The sequence below is a fragment of the Acanthochromis polyacanthus genome, chromosome 14 (genome assembly GCF_021347895.1).
Source record: "Acanthochromis polyacanthus isolate Apoly-LR-REF ecotype Palm Island chromosome 14, KAUST_Apoly_ChrSc, whole genome shotgun sequence".
NCBI classification, from domain to species: domain Eukaryota; kingdom Metazoa; phylum Chordata; class Actinopteri; family Pomacentridae; genus Acanthochromis; species Acanthochromis polyacanthus.
In genome coordinates this window covers 8,818,159-8,840,450 of record NC_067126.1, presented here as the reverse complement: position 1 = coordinate 8,840,450, position 22,292 = coordinate 8,818,159, and the positions used below count along the sequence as shown (strand labels likewise).

At 37.9% G+C, this 22,292-nt stretch overlaps 1 protein-coding gene across 12 annotated transcripts in view; it reads left to right on the top strand.

Annotated features, from left to right (window-relative positions):
• The window catches only part of caska (calcium/calmodulin-dependent serine protein kinase a), a 219,882-nt gene that overhangs the window by 154,961 nt on the left and 42,629 nt on the right, over positions 1 to 22,292 (top strand). For 7 of the 12 annotated variants that reach the window (XM_051958414.1, XM_051958413.1, XM_022193188.2 and 4 more), the window contains one exon: positions 14,282 to 14,359. In XM_051958414.1, coding sequence (XP_051814374.1) covers positions 14,282 to 14,359 — 78 coding nt within the window. Of the gene's footprint in view, positions 1 to 14,281; positions 14,360 to 19,922; positions 19,971 to 22,292 lie in introns of all 12 variants that reach the window. The other 5 variants (XM_051958409.1, XM_022193185.2, XM_051958408.1 and 2 more) reach the window with 1 other exon arrangement.

Sequence of the window (22,292 nt, the reverse complement as noted above, 5' to 3'; positions counted from 1 at the left end):
TTCGTTAAAGCTTCACAGAGTTTCCGTCTTAACTCTCGCGACAGGAGAAGGTGCTTCCAGTTTCTTTGGAGAAAAAGTATTATAAAATAAAAAGAAGAGTACTATTCACACACACTACAGCAGAGCTACTTCCCTGGTGTCGAGAAGATCTTTGGTATTCTTGTGCCCGGCTCAGTGTGCATGATGCAAAAGTGCGAGGAAGAGGCTCGATGGGAGTTTCATGCAGATGAGGCAGTGACGTGTTGGTTTTGTGGCGGAAAAGTGGGTCTTTGCAGCGCCGACACACAAAGTGCTCTGTGAATGAAAAACAAAGTGTCTCGGACTGATTTGCCATCCCAGCGTGTCCTGCGCACGTTTCTGCTCATGCATATTCATGCTCGTGCACAGGACAGAGGGGAAAAACAGGGAGGTGGAGGAGGAATGTCGCCCACTGCAGACTCCACCTTTAATGCAGTCTGAGGCACAAACAGCTTCCCTCCACCTGCAGGGATTCCTCTGGAGGAAACATAAAAAGGTCATGTTGTTTTTGGGCGTGTGATTAAATTCCTCCCCCTGATTCGTGTGTGTGTGTGTGTGTGTGTGTGTGTGTGTGTGTGGACTTGTCAAATGTTGGGTTGCTGCTTGTTTCAGTGACTCTGGGATGTTTGAGCTGCAGGTCACAGCCGCAGACGGTCGACCTACAACCGGTTCCTCACATTAGCAGCTTGTTGGGTCACAAAATCCTTCATTTCAGGAGCCAGTGTCGCGGTAGAACAGCATTTTAGATTAGTCTGACTGCCAGAGCATCATTTCGTCTGTGTTCTTATTAGGAGTCCAGTGTGTTTGCTCGGCTCTCTTTCTTCTGTCTTCTTGTCTTTGAGTGTTAAACAGAAGAAGGGCTATAATGGAAAACTGCAGTTTGACGAAAGATCATGAAAAAAAAGTGTGCCAACGCAGCTTCTTACAGTTGTCCTTCCAGAGCAGGGGTGCCAATGTCATTTTAGTTCAGGCGCCACCTTCAGCCCAGTTTGATCTCAAGTGGACCGGACCTGTGAAATCATAACATAGTAACCTGTAAATAACCACATCTTTAAATTTTTCATTTGTTTTAGTGCAAAAAAGTGCTTTCTGAAAATGTTCACATTTAAGGAACCATCTTTTACTTAAACATTATGAGCAAACTGAAATTTGTTAAGAAAAACAAATGAAATTGTAGCAACATTATGCCTCAGTTTATCATTTACACATTAAAACTTACAGATCAGAGTGTCCACAAAGGAACAGAACATTTAGTCCCAGATGTCTGGAACTGAATGAAACGATAAAATATTACAAATCTGAGAAACATAACCACAAAAGCGGGAATCAAAATTAAACAAATGGCACGAAACAAAAAAGAGACAAAAAATAGACAAAAGTTACAAAGTGACAAAAAATGGACACAAGCCAGACAAAAAATGACGAAAGCAAGAAACAAAAAGATGCCGAAAAAAATGAATTCAACAAAACACAAAAGGACAAAAATGAGACAGAAAACACAAGCAAGACAAAAAGGAAACACAAAATGACAAAAACATGGAACAAACGATAAAAGTCACAGAAAAAGACAAAAAAAAACTGCAAAAGCAAGACAAAATGAGACCCAAAATGACAAAAGAGCAATCTAGTATCTTATTTTCTGATCAAACAACTTGTCATGGTCGAGAAATTATTTTAAATTTAGAGTTTTGCATATTTACAAGTTGTAGTCGATGTTTTTTCTGTAATTTTACACTTTACAAAGTCGTCCTGCCGGCCGGATTGGACCCTGTAGTGGACCGGTTTTGGCCCGCAGGCCACATGTTTGACACCCCTGTTCTAGAATTATACGTAAAGTATGATTTAAATATGCGTTGTATTTTTTTTTTAAAAGGCAGCATATTTTAGTCACACACATGATATCAGCCAAAATTCATAAGACTTTAACTACGACTGCGTAAAAACCGTAAAACATGTAAAAACACTGATTAGACCGAACAACATTCAAAGTCTTGTGACTTGTTTAAACGTTGAATGAAGTTTCTACTGTAAAATATTCCAGAGCTGCAAGGATCCAAAGAGGGTGGATTTGGCAATAGTCCGACCAGCTTCCCATTCATTTCAGTGGGGATTTTTAATGCATTTTTTTGACAAATTTTGTGAAAAATGTGCAACAAATCGCTACCAAAAGTCACAACATTCCTAATCAAGCTGCACATTTTGATGTCCAGCATATATGGGTTTTCTCAAAGCTGTGGTGCCAAAAAAATTGTTGAAAACCCTATAATAATAATAATAATAAAAAGTCTGAACAATAACAATAAATGAGCTTCAATGCCCAGTAAACTGGATGTGTAATCCACGTATTTGCACTCATAAATTAATCAAATAACTATGGAGTTTATCCTCTTTCTCTGAGGCTTAAAGTTGCACACATTATGTTTATATTATGAGAGATTAGAATTAAATTCTCTCTTTCTCCATATGAGGACTGGAACCAAAGAATGTTTAATCAAAGAATTTCAGTCCTCAAGCTTTGTACCATGTTTTGAATTTTAATTTCTGAGCTTAATATTATGTTTTGCTGACTTAAATACACAGCTTTCAATAATCTGCTGTTTAGAGGTTACAGTGGTTTGCTCTTTTTTGACCACACTCCTTTACAAACAGTTGTAATTCCGTCAAATGCATCATCATGACGTTCATCCAGAGTTCAAACATCTGCAGCAGGAAGTTGCTGTGCATCTGTGTTTAACCAGAGGTACTGGATCACCTCTGTTTTCTTTAACAACACCAGGTTGTTTCTTCCTCCACCGATGTGAGAGTTTCCTTCCTTCTCTGTTTCCTCCTCCAGCTGCTTTGTGTGTCAGTTTCTGAAGATTTATAGCAGCGAGGTGCAATGCATTTGGAATTAAACCGCACAACTTGACCTTTCCAACATTGCTACTTGCTTATACTTGTCGGCAAGAAAAGTAATTTAAAATTTACATTAGATTTAATCATAGTTACAACCTGCATATAATCAGTGCTGTGGTTTGAGTTACTCACTGCAGAGATCTAGTAATATCTGGATGTGTTCTTGTGTCAGTCTGCGTCATTCAGGAAATGCTGCTGGTTGTGTTCAGAGTTTCTTCATTTGTTTTTGGGACCTAAAACTAAGTTCTGTAAAATATTTTTGGCTGTATTTTGATAATTAACCACGCCCGACGGGTACGTCGGCGGGGTTATAGCATTCAGTGCGGTATCTGGCTGGGTATGTATGTATGTATGTATGTGGCTATGTCCGTTCTGATATCTCTGCAACCGCTGAAGTCAGGATGATCAAACTTGGCCCTGAAGATCAGTCTAAGGTCCCCTGCTCAGTTGTGGAGTTACAGGTCAGCAGATCAAGTAGGAAGGGAGATACGTATGATGATCAAAATTGATACATATTGCATCAGTTGTATAGGGAGGACAGGGTTTTCGCCAGCAGAGGGCGTGGTTCTGCCCTCTACTGAGGGCTCATCTAGTTTCATATATTTTCACACCTGGGAATTTTTGTATTTTCACCTTAAACGAAATATCTTACCTGGAAAGTAAGGGGACATTTGGAGAGCCGGAATAAACCACATATGCTGTTAAATTTCCACAATGAGACTACGTTATGACTTTGTGCATAAAATGATAATGCATAGATGTCGATGCATACCAGTTATGTAATCTAGCGAGCCCACATCACCATTTTGACATGTCAAAAGAGCAACAAACGGAAACCTTGTCTAAATTCGTGCCACACATTGGATTCCACTGAAGTTGGAGGCCTCAAATGTTGGTGAACTGTCAGCTAAAATTTGTATTTTTAGTGGGGGTTTAGCTAATGATGGGCACCATGACAAAAACTTCTGTGATGCTTAATGACTTCTAAGCAGCACTTGCATGTTTAAAACAAGTTGTGGGTTTGCTTCATGGCAAAATGAAGTAATCGCATCCCTTTGGCTAATGTTGACCAACCCCATCTAGCATCTGTTAGACACTAAATGACCACAATTTGAGCCCAAATGACCAAAATGTCAAAAGAGGCATAAAATGCCCAGATACGACATAACCAAAACCAAAACAAGGCACAAAGTTACCACAGTTAGACACATAATGCCTAAAAAGAGACAAAAAAATGACCAAAATTCAAGAGAATATCTTAAATTAGTCCAAAAATGACCATGGAGATGCAAAACAACTAAAACAAGACACAAAATATCTACGATCAGGCAGAAAAATGCCTTTAAAGAGACAGAAAACACCCAAAATGACCAGAAAGAGATGCAAATGACCAGTCTGAAACTGAAAAAGACTAAAATTAGAAAAAAAAAGACTAATGAGATGCAAAATGACCAACACAAGACCCAATAAGACCAAAATTAGACACAAAATGGCAAAAAAAAAAAAGACCGCAGAGATGCCAAAACGACCAATATTAGACAGGAAAAATTCCAAAACTAAATGAAAAACTACCAAAAAGGGATACAAAATAACCTTGGAGATGCAAAATGACCAAAACAAGACACTAAATTAGACGCAAAATAGCAAAAAACACCACAGAAATTTCAACCAACCAATATGTGACAGGAAAAATCCCAACACTAAATGAAAAACTACCAAAGCGAGATACAGAATGACGACAAAGAGATGCAAAATGACTAAAACATGACACAGAAAGAGCAAAATTAGGAATAAAATGCCTTACGAGAGACACAAAATGGCCAAAAAGACCATTTATGGACAGCGTTATTGATATTAGTAACCAGGACTTTGCGGCACAAATCATGTGTCTTTCAACTAAAATAGCAAAGGACACACAGAACACGTGTTCATTGTGTAATTATTTGCTAATACTGATGATTTTCTGCTAAAGAAACATGTTAAATCTTTGCATTCCTAGCGTCCTGCTGCAGATTGGACCTGTCTGACGGTGGATGTAAACAAAGATGTCAGGCTCAGCTTCGTGATCAGTTAAAATCTCTCCATCAATATGCTGCAGATTCTGCAAACACTTAAATCACCACAACAGTGACGAGGCCGATCATCTTGATGGTTTGAATCAGTTTTATCTGGTTGAAATGAAAACATGTGAGGCAGAAGCGACGGCTGAGGAGAGGTGTGTGTTGTGTTAAAGGCTCTGCCGGTTGCTGGAGGCTGAATGTGTTGAAGTGGGTTTCAGGAGACGAGTGGATCTGCCAAGAGCGTGTGTTCGCAGCAGTGTCAGTGGGAGCCTGGGGCTGCAGATGTCTCCTTTTCAGCCTCACTTTCACACCCCTGCCTGCTGGGTGAGGAGGGGGAGTCGGAGGAGGACAGCCTCAGACCCCAAACTAACAATGGCCTCTATTGTGGGGCCTCGGTGCCTTTCACGGCGAGCTCAGCCTCCATCGCTATCTGCGGCGAGGAAACCAGAAATCCTCTGGACGCCGAGCGGATGGAAGCTTCTGGCTGAGGAAGCTCGCTCTTCTTTTTCTTGTTTTTGTTGTTTTCCGACAAAGCACTTTGCCGTCTTTTGGGGTGAGTTGTGTTCTGTCTTCTGATGTTTTTGCAGGAACAGCGTTTTGTCAAGAGATGCCTCGAGCTAATCTGAAGTCGTCCCACCTTCGTGTGTGTTTCTGGAGTTTGACATGTATAATGAGGCGCTTCAGTCAGTGCATTTCTTTATTCCTTGTGTGCTGGTTTCCAAAGCTTCTGAGCAAACGGAGGCAGAGAAAGAAGCTTCCCTCGAGGACAAGATGTCTGCATTTACTTGTCACTAACAAGAAATTAAGATATCACACCGTCTCCCGTCTTTGTTTAGTTGCGACTGTCGGCTCAGAAAACCCCAATGTGATCTGCAAACGCTTCATATCTGCGAATATCTGTGTGTTTCTTACAGTTTGTTCAGTCGTCTTCTGCAGAATCTTTGTATGTTTTTAAGTGAAACTCCCTCAGAGGTCAAATCAAGTTTGCTTAATACTCAACAAAAGCACATAGAGAGGCAAAGTGGCCAGAGTGAAACACAAAATTACCAAAGTTTGACGTTAAATGACCAACTGATACACAAAATAACCACAATTTGACACAAAATGGAAAAAAAAAGACCACAGAGATGTCAAAATGACCAAAGTAGAGAAGACAATTCTTAAATTAGATCCAAAACTACTCAAATTTGACATTAAATGACCAAATGAGACACAAAATAACCACAATTGGACCCAAAATGACCACAATTCCACCACAGAGATGCCAAAATGACCAAAATGGAGAGAAAAATCCCTAAATTAGAGCAAAAATTACCTCAGTCTGACACTAAATGACCAAATGAGATCCCAAATGACCACAGCCAGACACAACACAATCACAGTTGAACACAAAATGGGAAAAAATACCATAGAGATGCCAAAATGACCAAAAAGAAAAATTTCTAAATTGGATCAAAAGTTTCTTAACTTCAAAATTAAATGACCAAACGAGACACAAAATGACTACAATTCCACTACAGTGATGCCAAAATGACCAACAATAGACAGAAAAATATCTAAATCAGATGAAAAATGACCAAAGTCTCATATTAAATGCCCAAAATAGATGCAAAATGACCAAAGCTAGACAAAAATTGACCACAATTGGACACAAAATGGCAAAAAAAGACCACAGAGATGCCAAAATGATCAACACTGGACAGGAAAATGCCTAAATCAGATGAAAAATGACCAAAATCTGATGTTAAATGACCAATTAAGATGCGAAATGACCACAATTAGACACAAAATGGCAAAAAAAAAAAAACACAGAGATGCTAAAATGACCCAAAATGGACAGAAAAATCTCTAAATTGGATAAAAAATTATCAAAATGCAAACGACAATAGAGATATATAAGCATGCATTTACTTTTAACTAACAAGAAATTAAGATATCACACCGTCTCCTGTCTTTGTTTAGTTGCGACTGTCGGCTCAGAAAACCCACAATGTGATCTGCAAACGCTTCATATCTGCGAATATCTGTGTTTCTTACAGTTTGTTCAGTCGTCTTCTGCAGAATCTTTGTACGTTTTTAAGTGGAACTCCCTCAGAGGTCGACTCAAGTTTGCTTAATACTCAACAAAAGCAAATAGATGCTGACAAGTCGCCTTGAAAGCACAAAGGACAAGAGTGCAGTAAATATGCATGTATGCTCAGCCGGCATGTGGGACGACACGCACTCGGTCGAGTACGATTCAGCCCTCGGGCTCTCTGCTTTATTTCTGCAGACTTGTGAGGATTTTCCCGAGGAACGTGTTTGTCTTTCGGAGAGAATTTGTTCGTGACGCAGACGCAAACTTCAGACGTGTCGGTGTGTCGTTATTCCCATAAACATGTTTTTTTGTGTGTGTCAGATTGTCACAGCAGGAGAAGATGCACAACCCTGACATCCTCCTCCTCTGAACTGCACCCACACTCTTTTATTTTATGACCTCAGCCGTCCAGTCTGCAGAGAATCACTGAATTTTTGTTTTACAGCTGTTTTTTTTGCATTAAATAGCAATATTTCCCTCTGCAGCGCTGTAATAACAACCACACTGGGCATTCCTTAATGAAAAATAACATTAACAGGCCAGATTTTTCTTTTATTGACACTTGTCTCGTAAAGCTTCTTTTTCTCCCACACAACAACATTAACGACAGACATCACAAACATGAGGAATAACAGCTCCACGTAATTTGCCCACAATTATCCTTGATTGGCAAAGCAAGCAGCAGAAAGAAGGCAAATGAGATCTTAAGGAGCCAGAGTCGGCCACGTTCTGTCGTCCAGCAAATAAATTACCCACTTTGTCCATCTTGCAGTGTATAAATCATTTCTCGGTCTTCGTGGGAAAGTCATTATTTCCATCTCATGAATCTTTGTGATGATTTCAAGCCAATTATCTGCTGCAGGTGGATCAGCCCGGAGCTCCTCTCCAGCGATTGCTTTCTGTTAGACCTCCATTATGGCGTCGTGTTTTCAGGTTGTCCATCCCCGTCTCATGAATACCATAAATCAGGAACAGCTGGAGGGACTCGCTTTGAATTCAGCGCAAACGTTTACTTCGAGGAGATTAAAATGTGGTGCACAAAGGTCACTGTGACCTCAGAAAACTGTAGAATTTATAACTGAGTTTCCTCAAATGTGTAGTCGGATAAAATGACGGAGTGATGATATTTTATATCTAAAAGTCCACCTGAGAAAACACTGTCCCGGCTGTTATTCTACTCTTGTCGTGTAAAAGATCGTAGCTAACATTTGTGCAACCCACCCACGGCTCTGAAGGAAAATTTAGGGAATCTTGTCACCGCAGAGCTGCAGGAAAATCTGTGAAACAACAGCTGGGAAACGATTGTTATTAGTTCTTAGTTAATCTGTTGTGAACCCACATACAGTTTAGTACATGAACCAAGGATTAAAATTTAACCCCCATGGAGTGAAAAACTGTTTTAATTTGGCATTTTTTAAGGAACTAGAGGTGCATTCAGACAGCAAAGTCCTCTCCAGGGTCAGTAGTCTGTCTTACAATTTAAAAGAACGTGATCCTGGTCTGCTCCTGGTAGTTTCTGAACATTTCTAAAAACACACCTTCTCCTCAGGGAGGAATAATTCTTTAGATCGCAAAGGAACTTTAGGGAAGTTAATAAATCTGATCTTTGTAACTGCTGTAACATGATTTCTCCATCATGCTTTCAGGTTCTGTCTCATTCTCATGAATACGATGAAACAGGAACAGCTGGATGGAATCGCTTCGAATTCGGCACAGACGTTTACTGAATGGAGATTAAAATGTTCAAATTGTGGCTCTGAAACTCGAGAATTTGGCCCAGATTTTACACAAATGTCTACCTGGATAAAATGATGAAGTGATGACATTTTATATCTAAAAGTCCAACTGAGAAAACTCCTTTCTGACAGTTCTTCAACCCTTGTGGTGTTAAAGTTCATAGTTAACCTGTTGTGAACCCACATATGGTTCAGTTCATGAACCAAGGATTAAAGTTTAACCCTCATAGAGTGAAAAACTACTTTAATTTGACTTTTTTTAAGGAACTAAAGGTGCATTCAGACAGCAAAGTCCTCTCCAGGGTCAATAATCTGTCTTAAAATTTTATAGAAAGTGATCCAGATCTGCTCCTGGCTCAGTTTCCGCCTGAGTGAGAAATGTTTGAGGGAACTTTAGGGAATCTTGTCCTTGCAGAGTTGCAGGATAAACATGATTCCGTTCATGAATCAACAGCTGTGATACAATTCGAAACTTGCAGCTCCTTTGCAGCTACACTCCTCATTTCTAAGAGCTTGTTTCTCACTGGAATCACATCAGATAATACATTTAATCTCTTTTTATTAACTTCATATTTTGCACACGTCATATTTTTGTCCCAGATTTTACACAAATGTTGTTACACAAATTGCAGAGGTGATAATTCTGTTTTTTGTTTTATTTATTCGCAGCTTCTACAGTAAATCTTTCAGGAATTATCTGTCTTCTCCTGTTACTTTATCTGACAGATCCCTCAAATAGTAGTGACAGTTAGTCAGAGGCCCGGGAACTCGCTGCATGATTTGTTTTCCACATATTTTCCTGCACGTCCAAGAAACAATTCAAACATTTAAACTGAATCAATTCTTGGGTCATCTGCTCCTCATTCCAGATGTGTTGTTTTATCTGCTAGGAAACATGTTAAAGCTTTTACTCGTAATATCTTTTCTAAAGTTCTTGTGAATAACTTTTCTTTTTATCTTGTGCTACTTTATACTTCTATTTCACTACAATCCAGAAGTAAATATACTTTCTTTTTAGTTTAAAGATATATTTTATAGTGCATGCAGTAGTTTTATTCTGAGCGTACAAACAAAAACACGGTCGGCTTATAAAATATGATGCATTCTATCAGATTGAAGTTCAAAACGTACAGAAAAAATGAGATTTTTGCACCATTTTGACGATGTTGAAAGCATGTTTTCAGGCTTTTATTTTCAACTCTCATGTTTTCCTGTGGGCCAAAACTGACCCTTTTTAAAGTTTGAAAATGTGGGGAAACATATGCATTTTCACAATAAAACTTCAGATGTTCACATTTTCAACATTTTTTGGGAAATCTTTGAACATTTTTTGGTGGAAAAAAGAAATGTTGTGTTTTTTTAAGAACATTCACATAAAAATCATCCAAAATCCAGCGAAATTCGCTGGATTTTGGATGATTTTTATGTGAATGTTCTTAAAGAAATATTAGAAGTACTGCTGATATATATGAAATCACTTTAGTTGTTTTTGGAAGATTTTTTCTCATTTTTTTGAAAATATTTACAAGAATTTTCTTGCCAAATTTGGGGGCTTTTCTTAAAATAGAAAGGGAAACTTTTAAGGAATTATTGGAATTTTCTTCCTGAAGGTTTTACAAATTTTCAGAAATTTGGGGAATACTTTTGCAGAATTTTTGGATTTTTTTCAGACAAGGAAACAATATTATTTGGTGCCCATAAATGAGGACAGCATGAGGGTTAATCCAGTTGTAGTGGAGTGAGGCTGCTTGTACTTGTATGTACTCACATGAAAGATCTTAATTCTTTGAGCCTTTTCACATACTGTTGTGCTCTTAAGTTTACATACCCTGGAAAATTGGTGAAATATTGTCCTTTTTTTTTTGAGGAAAATATGTTTGATGGTTTTCATTTAGAGTTAATGATCAGACAAAGTTATTTACCATTTGCTCTGATCATTAATGTTTTCTTTAAAATATGGTGCAGAACTTATGAGTGCTGTGAAGTGGTGACATTAGAGGTGAGGCTGTCTCCGATGCCTTCACGTTGCTAAAGAATAAACAAACCGTGTCGACATCTCCTCCACTTCTGCTTTAGTTTTTTTTTTCTCCCTGCACAGTTTGACTACAGCAGCTCGTAGCACCACGTTTAGTTTCCGTCTTGGTGTTCTGCTCCCTCTGACACCGTGAACTCTATAATATATCGAAGCGTATGATGCGCCTTCACCTTCTTTCATTTTGTGCACATCTGAGGAGAAGTGTATGTGCTGTGATGCGACACGATTTTAAAATCTGTTGGGATTTCAGAGCTCCTGTAGCGTGAAAAAAACTAAATAAAACGCAAAATCAAATCATCTGAGTTGTACTTGGGGTTTATAAAGATTTAAAAGAACAAGAATATGAGCTGGGAGATGATTTTTTTTTTCCTTCTGTCTGCGTTTTTCCTGCTGCAAATTGAATCCATGAGTGGTGAGAAGCAGCAGTTAAATGCAGCAGATAGAGATGTTTTCAGCTTGTTGTTGTTTCCTGTTTGTTTATCGCCCCGTGATGAAGTCCAGCATCACATGTCTGAGTGAGAACAGAAGACCTTTGGGTCTGAGCGCTGCATTGAACTGTCTGGTACAAAAGCTCTGTTTGTGTCTCTGAGTGCTTTTCTGTGCACACATTATGTGAGACTCCCCGCTCCGCAGCGAGCAGCAGGTTAAATGAAAAATACAAGCCGCTCATCAAACCTCACACTGGCATTTCCTTTGTACATGGTAACGGCTGTTTTAGAAGCGGCGGTGGTCCGTGTGTGTTGTTGGGGGGGAAAAGCTACTCGCGGCTTTGATTCCAGCTCCAGCTGCTGCCTTTGTTTCCGTCGTTTCAGGGCCATTTTGTGTGCAAACATACAGTCTCTTAAATGCGCCCACGCTCATCTGTGACCGGGAACCCGTGCGGTTTATTAGTCAGCTGGGATTTTCATAAACAGAGCTCTGGTGTCTGCCGTCCTCCAGTCAGAGAAAACAGAGCCTTCTTGTTAGCAGTGTGATGCTGTGAAAGAGAGGGAAAAAATGAAAGCAAACAGAGACGGTGCTCAGCGAGTGGAGAACAAATTGTTGTTTTTAATCAACTGAACACCTTTTTCAAGCAGCAGATGTGTTTAAATTGTTGAAACTTTTTTGCCAAATTGTGTCTTCATGAGAGTTTGTGTTGATTCACAGTAAACTCGACCCTGTAAACTTTATTTATGAAGCAGAAGATCACAAACCTGTGCAGCTTCTGTACTTAAATCCTGCAGTCAGAGAAGGAAAAACTCTCCAAAAGCCTCTGTTATTGCAAAAGAAATGGAAAAAACCCAGTGGTGAAGAGTACATTTACTCAAGTATTGTACTTAAGGACAAGTCTGAGGCACTTCTTTGAGTCTTTTCTTTTCATTCTGCTTTATTCTTTGACTCCACAACATGTCAGAGGGAGATATTTTTTCCTCACTGCATTCATCTAACACTTTTAATTTACTTTGGTTACACAAAACACATAAAGAACTCATAAAATGTGATTTTTTTGAAATTAAGAGAAATACACATTAATTAATTAGGTTTATTTAATTTTAAATCGTCAGGAACCTTCTGCTTGAAGTCTCTGATTTGCCTGAAAGTTTCGTAGGATAAAATCTGGATATTTATTAAGATATCTGGGGTTTTTTTGGCCTGATATAATAAACATCTGCAGAGATAAAATTATTTAAAAATAGCGTGTCAATTCACTTTTTTCACATGTTGAAATTTAAGGCTGTTTGAACATCATCTCAGGAAGACAAAGACAAAAACCTGAATTCTTCCCTGTTATTTCTCATCATGTCATTGATTTAGAATCTGCAAAATTGGCAGATTTTTCATTTAAATTTCAGGCTTTTGTCTTTATCAGTTCCTAACATATTCTCACCTTAAATTTCAATGTCCTTAAAAACATACTCAAAGTGGCTTGATGGGCATTTATTAAAAAAAAAATATTATTTTGGAAAGTATTTGAAATATCAAGGTAAAATTTTACAAATATCTTTATAGATATCATTATTTTCTGCAGTAAAATTTCAAGCAAATCAAAGATGGTCGAGCAGAAAGTGTGAAAACTTTTAGATGGAACAACCCTTCGGTTAGCGACAGAAAATGGACAAATATTTTAAAATAGAGCACCGGTGACAGAATATGTGACTGTTTTCACAAATTTTACAACCAATCAATAATGGAAAAAAAATAACCTGCAAAATAAACCAGAATGAAAATAACACATGTTGCAGCTTGAAAAACAATGACTTCAATGCATGAGTAATCTAATATATAATATATAACACGTGACATCACATTTGTAGTACTTGAAGTATATTTTTCATGAGAGGCCTTTACTTGTGGCAGAGTACTTTTACAGTGTGGCTTTGGTACTTTTACCTTCATAAATAATGTAAAAAAAAAACAAACAAATTTACAGATTTACATTATAAATAAAGAAAAATAAAGTATACTTGATCGTAAAAATGAGAAAAATACGATCTGAGAGGACATAAAGCAGCTTCCAGGTCTTTGGTTCTATTTTTTGTCTCAATAGTTGTTTGTTGTGTTCTGGTAATGACTTGTTGTGTTTATTACATCACTGTCATTCTAAATATAGTTAATCACTAATTAATCACACAAAGCCCTGTAGTAGAGAGTCCAAATGTTCAAGTTATTCATCATTTATTCATTTTTGCTTTCAGCAATCAAAACAAGAATCCTGAGTGACTTTTTTTCGTTAGTTTTTCATTGATTCCAGAGATGTTTTTGTTGTTGCTGCATCTCCTTTCTGAACAGTTTTGTAAAATGTGTTTCTCCGTTTCGTACTTTTTTGGCCTCACAAAGCTATAAACTTTGCAACAAAAAAACTAAGTTGTGAAGAATAAACTGCATCTTTTTAGCTCCGTGTCGTTTGGATTTGCATCTTTACAACTTTATCAATTACATTTTTCCAAAGTTTCGCAAGTTGTAGATAATATTATTCAGCTCTTTATGCGACCTTCTGAACCCTCAGCAGCTTCTGGACGATTTCTTTGCTCATGTCTTATTTTTACTCATCGTATTGTTTGGGTTTTTTTTACTACAATATACAGTCCTGCACCTCTAATGGAAACAGCACAGCAAAGACTAGGAATAGAGAGAAGTCAGAAATGTGTTTTGTGCAGTAAGACACAGTTATAATGCATTAAATCAGACAAAAGGAATAAGGAAAATTGAAAACCTGACAATTATTTCCGTTTCTGCAGTTGCTAGTTCTGATAAATGATGTGTTTTGGGTGATTTTTCTTGAACATCTCTGTTTATTTATGAAAATGTTCAAACACAGTCATTCCTTCATGTTACAGAGGCCTAAAGTGAGCAATCTTCATAAAAAGTGGGAAAAATCAGGAAACACATGCATGAACTTCATCTTATCCGGCTGTAAAAGCTGTTGAGGGTTTGATGTTGTTGGACTGACTGACTGACCGACTCTTATCTCTGGTTTCAGCTCTACGATAAGATCAACACCAAGTCATCGCCACAGATCAGAAACCCTCCCAGCGATGCTGTGCAGAGAGCCAAAGAGGTGAGGATTCTCTGCTTTGACTTCCTCTTTGTCCTCCTCCCGTTCTGTGTGACAGAATAATCGCTTCTCTCTTCTGACACTCTGACCTCACACTTCTGCATTAATCCTTGTGGCCTCACTAAAACTCACCATTCTGCTCAGAGAAGCTGTTCTCAGGCACAACCAGATGGAACTATTTCAGCTGTAGTTTAATAAGAGGTGAATCATTTTGAAAATCATTGCCTTAATCATTAGTACACCTCCAAGAAACGTGGATAGGTACGTGAATCCTTCCTTCCTTCCTTCCATCTTTTCACAACATTACTCAACAATGGACAAATGGATCTGGATGACATTTTCAGGGAAGCTCAGAAATGACACAAGGACCAAGTGATTAGATTTTGGCCATGATGCAGCTTATAGTCTGGATCCACAGATTTGTTCAGGATTTCGAATTGAGATAGTGTGACAGCATCACTGTAACTATGACAACAAGTGAACACTACCTCAGCTGCCTGCTGACGATCACATGATTGTGATCCTACTACAAATCCACCGCTGCTGACTTACCGGGACTTATCCATTGGAAATGATACAAGGAACAATAGATTAAATTGTGGGGGTGTTTCTGAGTCCCATCAATTGTTCACTATGTATTTAGGGGACATGTTTTGGTGTCCCTACATAATGTGCACATGCATAACACACGCCTGTGCTCAGCGCAGTGTCAGGGAATGAACAGTAGGGTTATAACTTTTTGAACTTTTTTTCCAAAATCAAAGTCCTGCATCATGATTGGATGAACTTTTTGGTATAATTGAAGAAACCAAACTCCATTTTCAACACTCTTTTAAAAAAGTCCCCCCGAAACAAAAAAGTATTAAATACACATTACAGCCAATGACATGGCTTATAAAGTGAAAGCAAGAATAGAAACTGATACTCCAGTATATTATGATGGCAGTACAACTTATCATTGATCCATTATCAGTCATATTGACTTGTAATGGCCCTTGTGATAACTTAGCACGGTTTCGCATTTCATGCCATTGTCACACTATCGTTCAAAAGTTTGGGGTCACTTAGAAATGTCCGTATTTTTTAAATAAAATCTTTTTTTTTTCAATGAAGAGAGCATTAAATGAATGAGAAATACAGTCCAGACATTGTTAATGTGGTAAAAAAAGATGCTGACTAATTTCATCTGCAGATTGTAAATCAGTGTGTTGACATGAAGTCAGATCTGTAAAGCAGAGGGTGTCAGTAATGAATAACTATAAGAATATATTTGTATAGCGCTTTTCAAAGCACTCAAAGACACTTTACATATAAAATCAGCAAACATTAAAATAGAGGAGCATCATAAAACAAGTTGTAAAATGCATCATAAAAATCAGTTTGTATTTTGTATTAAAGGCAGTTGTGAACAGATGGGTCTTGAGGAGTGATTAGAAGGTGGTCAGGTCGGTGCAGTGTTGGAGTTCTAGAGTGAGGGGCAGATATGGAGAATCTACCCATAAGGTACTTCAGTTTATAAGATAGCAAAAGAGGATCCTCTCATAAAGCTGAGTCCTGCATCTCTACAGCAGCAGTGTCAGGTCCACCTCCAGCAGGACTCCACTTGCTGCTTCCAGCATTTATCCTTTTTTAAAATTTTTACTCTTTTTTTACTTTTTTTACTTTTACTGAGAAGCCCAACCAGAGAAAATTAATGCTATAAGCTCTATATGCAATACATCAGATGTGTTCTGTGGTAATTGCATGGTCCCTGATCAAATAAATGTATAAAAAAAGGTATAAATGTATATAAATAAATGACGATTCTAGGGCCTGGGCCCCGGGATCTTTCTGCATGGAGTTTGCATGTTCTCCCTGTGCATGCGTGGGTTTTCTCTGAGTACTCCAGCTTCCTCCCACAGTCCAAAAATATGCTGAGGTTAATTGATCACTCTAAAATTGCTAGTAGGTGTGAATATGAGTGTGATTGTGTGTCTGTATATGTAGCCCTGTGACAGACTGGCGACCTGTCCAGGATGTCCCCAGGCGTAAACTAACCGTGACGTCACCCGTTGGTTTCAACGCCGAGAAAATGAAGCCTGGATTTTGCTACTTCCTGGTCGCCGTTTTGGATTTTTTGGAGCCAGTGATGTAAAAAGCGTCATCAAACAGACTGGACCGGAGAGCAACTAGGGGCAGGATTGGCTGAGGACTCTCTTATCCCGCCCACGTTTTACCGCAGAGGCTTCTGTTGCTGTCTATCAAGTATAGCCACGCCCCCTGGCTCCGCCAACTTTAACGATTTATTTAAAATTCAGTATTGATTTATTTTAAGATCGGCCGCCTGATCTCTCATTTTGACCATGAAAACTAACGGGAAAAAAATCCTGAGCTGTAGAAAATCAGTCTATCAAATTTGATTTTCTCCAAAAATGAATTGGGGTCTATGGAGAAGAAGCTTTTTGGAGCCAACCCTAGCGGACGGCGTGATATTGCAAGTTTTTGAAACTTCCGGGTTGGCTTCAATTCTGGAGCCAGATGCTACATCCACTATATATACAGTCTATGGGTGTCCCCTGCCTTCGCCCGAGTCAGCTGGGATAGGCTCCAGCACCCCCCGTGACCCTAGTGAGGATAAAGCGGTGTATAGAGAATGGATGGATAACTATTCTAGCTGGAAACAGCTGATTTTTAATGGAATATCTCCATAGGGGTACAGAGGAACATTTCCAGCAACCATCACTCCTGTGTTCTAATGCTACATTGTGTTAGCTAATGGTGTTGAAAGGCTCATTGATGATTAGAAAACCCTTGTGCAGTTATGTTAGCACATGGATAAAAGTGTGAGTTTCCATGGAAAACATGAAATTGTCTGGGAGACCCCAAACTTTTGAACAGTAGTGTATATTGGTAGCAACAGTTCACATTAGTCATTAATTCTAACTCCAGGCTTCCTGAAGGTCATGTCTTGAACTTTTCTTTCCTTGGTACTGGAACCCAAGAAAACCTTTGAATTGAAGCTGTTAAAGGTCATTTATGCCATTTTTGAGGAACACAATAAGTCAGTTGTCAGTTTTATATTGGATGGGAGTCGCTGCTGAGGTCGGTTTTGTTTATTTTTTAACGTTTTGATCTTAATGACAAAGTCTGGTAGGTGGGAAGTTGTATGATTTACAGAATCCAGAACATACTGAACCTACACTCTGTCTAACAGCAACAGCTCAGAAACTATTAGAGATTTTAAAAAATAAAAGCCTGACATTTATTTTTCATCATGACATCGATTCAGAATCTGTAATGTTGGACAAATGGATCAAATATCTGTGAATATAAGTAAGTTGAAATATGAAAAAAATCAAATTTCCCATCTTAAAAATTAACAAAAATTTTGATAATACAGAAGTCATCGAGGATTTTTTTTCTAAACCACATGTAGCTGCAAAACAAAACCTATGAAATACTTTCAAATATTCAATATGTGGTCACAAAAAGGGGAAAAGGATTATTTTAGTTGAGCTTAAAATGAAATGAAATAAAATAAAATAAAATGAAGTGAAACGAATTTGAAATAAAATAAAAATTTAATTAAATTAAATACAAATAAAATAATATAAAGTGAAATAAAATTAAATAAAATGGAAATAAAATAAAATAAAATTAAAAATATTCAATATAATATAAAAAATAACAGAATATACAAGAGTGATAATATTTTTGAAGAGTTTTTTTTAAAGAGTATTCAGAAATGTGCATGGATGAAGGTGCAGATAAGTTTACAGATATAATGAATGAGGTTTAGTGTGTGAAGTGTGTCTCATTCTCTAAGCTTTATTATTTATTTATGTTCAGTTACTGAGTCCTCTTGACCTCCAGTGACCTCTGGAGTTGAGTTTGTTTCCACAGAGCAGCTTTTAATAAAGATCTCTGGCTCCTGTGTTTGACCCCCTTCATTACCGGTGGCAGCAGAAACACCTCGGCAGCGTGCTTCAGGCGTGTTTTGTTCGCCTTCGGTCTCCGGGGCGTGACTCTGCCGCTGATGAACTCCCGCTCGGTTAGTCCGGCTTCACCTCAGGATGCTGTGAGTGTTTCTGCTCAAAACGCCGCCGTGTTTACGTTGGGAGCTTTTTGTTGAGGGAGCAATTAAAAAACCCTGAACGGCGAGGGAGTGGGAGAGGGAGAGGGCCGTGTAAATCCCAGAGCTGTTCAGACAGAGGAAGCCATTTAAAGGGGAGCTGTGTTTTCATGTGGCTTTGCTTCATGTCAAAGAGAAGCAGCTAATTAATGCAGCGCTGCTTACCGAGTCTGCTTCACATTTTCCTACTTAAATGGGCAGAGATTGATCCAGTGATGTGGATGGAGCCGCTGAAGATGCAGACAGACGGCGTGAGGGAGAGAACACAGCGTTTTAGCCTGGTCGCTGCAGGCTTTTTTCATCTTTTGCCCCTTTTTTTTTATTAGTTTAAGCCTTACAGACACTAATTCTAACTAGTCGAGCCCAAATATAAATGATTTTACATCAATATTTTCAGGTTGTTCAAAATTATTTAGTTTCCTCAAACAATCCTCAGTTTGTGACGAATATTAGCAGCAGAATGAACTTAACATATTGAAAGTGAAAGTCTTGCTTTTAGTATGGTCAAAATGGGGCTAAAATCTCAGTTTTTGTGCACTTTCTGTACTTTTATCTAAAACATAGGCCGATCACATTCTTGTTTGTAAAATCTTTTAACTCACCAAAAAAAGTAGCTGAAAATTTACTTTGGAATTGTTGTGAAATAGAAGTTCAAAAGTAGCACAAAGTGTGATTAGCAGTGCATTTATTGAAGAAACGATACGGGTACTGATGCAAAACTGGTTTGATTTTTGTTTTGTTAAAAAAACCGTCTGAAGCCTAAAACCAGGCGACGGCTTTAAAAAGAAGGTTTTCTTTTAAAAATCAACCAAATTGCTGTATTTATCAGAGCACAAAGCTGTAAAAACAGAGAGAACTGTTGTATTTTCAATGTTCAAAAGTTTTTAAAAAAAGTCCAGAAGGAGTGATTTCAGATGTTCTTCTTATTATCTTTGTGAACTTTAAGCTCTGACTCTGAGCTTCTGGTGAGTCTATAAGTCTGCAGCGCAGCTTGACCTCAAACTAACTCATCATTTAATCTCGGTTGTGCCTTCAGGGACTCTTCCTCCTCCTCCTCTGCTTCACCTCTGTCTCTGCTGATTCTCTCCGGCTGAAGGTGCTTTGAACCAATCAGACTGTAGCTTCCACTGGTGGGTTTTTTCCCCCAGCAGGGCAGTTTGAAGGCGCTTCAAACTTCAATAAAGCTTTTTCTCCTCCTGCACTAATACACTCCTCTAACCTCGGCGCTGCTAAATCTTATCAGCTAAATGAACTGAGCGCTGCTAGTGTTGTGTTTGAACTAATCTTTCCTGGGAGTGACGTTTTTCGCTTTGGCTGTAGATACTAATCTCCGTCTGAAAAAGCGGCTGACTGAAGGTGGAGTTTGACTTTCTGCCGTCGCCGACCTTTAAACTTTCACCTCTGAGGAGGACAGATTGTGTAACCTTTTGTCCCTGTGTCTTCCTCCACTTAAAGAGTTCCTCCCAGGACGGAGCGAGTGGCGCTTTGAAACATCGGGACTATGTAAGATCTCATCGCACATCGCCACGTTCTCACAAAACTGTTGAGGGCAGCAAAAGACACGGTGAAGTTTTGGTGGTTTAAACTGATGTGCAGCAGCTTCCTCTTCCTGTTTGGTGTAAATCTGGTTTCAGTAAACGAGCAGCAGCTTCAAGAAAAGGTCAACAAACGCATGAAAAATCACAAAACAACACAGTAGATATATCAAAATGTTAGCATAGTTAAGGCAACTGAAATAATAAATAAGCAGCGCAGACTAAAAAACACAAATTTTGGTGGACAAGTTTCAGAAAAATGTATTAATAAAAGCAGTGTGGTTTCTTCTATGATTTCTACCTGCATTTAGTGACATTTATTGGAAACAGACAGCTCAGATTCACCTCTTACATGGACAGCCTTTTGCCTTTGGTTTTGTCCAATAAATGTTTGTGTAAATTTATCCTGATTGGTAAAAAGCCATCAAACGATGAGTTCAGTGACCAAGAAGCAGGTATATTGCACAAGTGTGAGGAAGGTATAACATTTATGGTCACGCTATCTAAAATCGTTAGTTTTCTTTAGAACAGGTTTCTGCTGATTAGCCTGAAAATTTTATAGCATAAAATGTGGATTTTTATGAAGATACTGGTGAAAGTTTGCTTAAAATACAAACACTTTTCAAGATATGTAGTTTTTAAGCTACCTCTTACCCCACTTTTTGCAAGTTTTTTTTTACACACATTTAAATTTGAGTCAACAAAATCTCAGGAACTATTAAAGATAAAAGTTGTCATATCTTTCATAGTTTAAATTAAATGTGGAAACTTCACAACTCTAAGACAGTAATTGAGTTTTTTTGGGACAACTTCATATCTGCTCAGTTATGAAAGTTCAACAAAAATAACTTATAACTCATTTTTGTGACCAACTGTTTGGTGTTTAAAAGTATTTTATATGTTTATTTTAGTGTAATTCTGACATGAAGCTTCATGTGGATCAGAAAAAAATCACTGGTCAACTTCTGCGTCATCATTTTTTTGTTAATTTAAGCTCAAAGATGGAACGTTTCATGACAGGTTCATTTTTTTTCTTCCAATTTAAACTCACCCATAATCAGAGATTATTTGATCTAATTCTCCAATATTGCAAAAATTATTTCAATTATGGATTATTTTCTCAATACTTGATTGACTGAAGGGTCATTCCATCTAAAATCAAAAGTTTTTACAATTTCTGCTCAACCATCTCTGATTTTCCTGAAATTGTTACAGCATAAAATACAGATGATTATAAAGATATATTTGCAAAATTTTATCTTGATAATTCAAATGCTTTCCTAAATAATTGTTTGTTTTTTTAAATAATTGCCCGTTGACCAACTTTCAGGATGTTTTTATGGCTGTTTGAGCAACAATATCTTAAGAACTGATCAAAATAAAAGCCTGAAATTTAAATTGAAAATAAACCATAAATTTAGACATTCTAAATCAATGACATAATCAGAAATAATAGTGACGATTTCAGGTTTTTAATATTTTCTGACATTTTGTCATTCAAGCAAACTCAAACTTCACAAATCTCTTGATCAATTAACTAAGCGCATCTGTAAAGTTTTGGGTTGTTTAATGAATAAGAAAACATCACATTTTGTGGGTTCTTTGTGTGTTTGTGTAACTAAAGCTGAAGACTGTGAATCAATGACATGATGAGGAGCAAGAGTAAATATTTCAGGTTTTATCTTTAATAGCTCTTCTTCTTTTCTTTGAAAACGAAGGCTATATAAATCCTGGATATAAATCTTTTCGTCCGAAGTTGAGCTCAAAGTCGATTTCTTGTTTGATTTCTTCGTGAAGTTGAGTCTCCCATGGCTAGATTTTGATGGTAGTGTCTTCTCTTGTGCAGTGTATTTTGGCTACACTCTCTGCTAGTGTATTTATGCACTGGATAAAGGATGGAGTCAGCAGAGAAAACCCATCAAAACTCTCAGCGAGATCTTCTAAGTGCTAACTATGAACTGAAAAGGTCAACAAATCAGAAACAAAACTAAGAAACTTCAGTTTCTTTTTGTGAAAGGGGAGTGTTTAGGAGGGGAACGGTCAACAAGCTAAGACTACATCTTGTTGATTCTTGATCAGAAATCCATGTTTGAGGACATGACTTTCAAGCCAAATGAGCTTCTTATTTTCCAGCCTGCCACTGACAAGGAATTACAACACACTTTTCTACTTATATTTATGTTTTTATTAAACATTTTCCTACTAAAAATGGGTCAATCGATGTCAAATTTCACAGATACCATTTTAAATATCCATAGTTTAGGATAAAAACGTTTCAAGGGAATCAGAG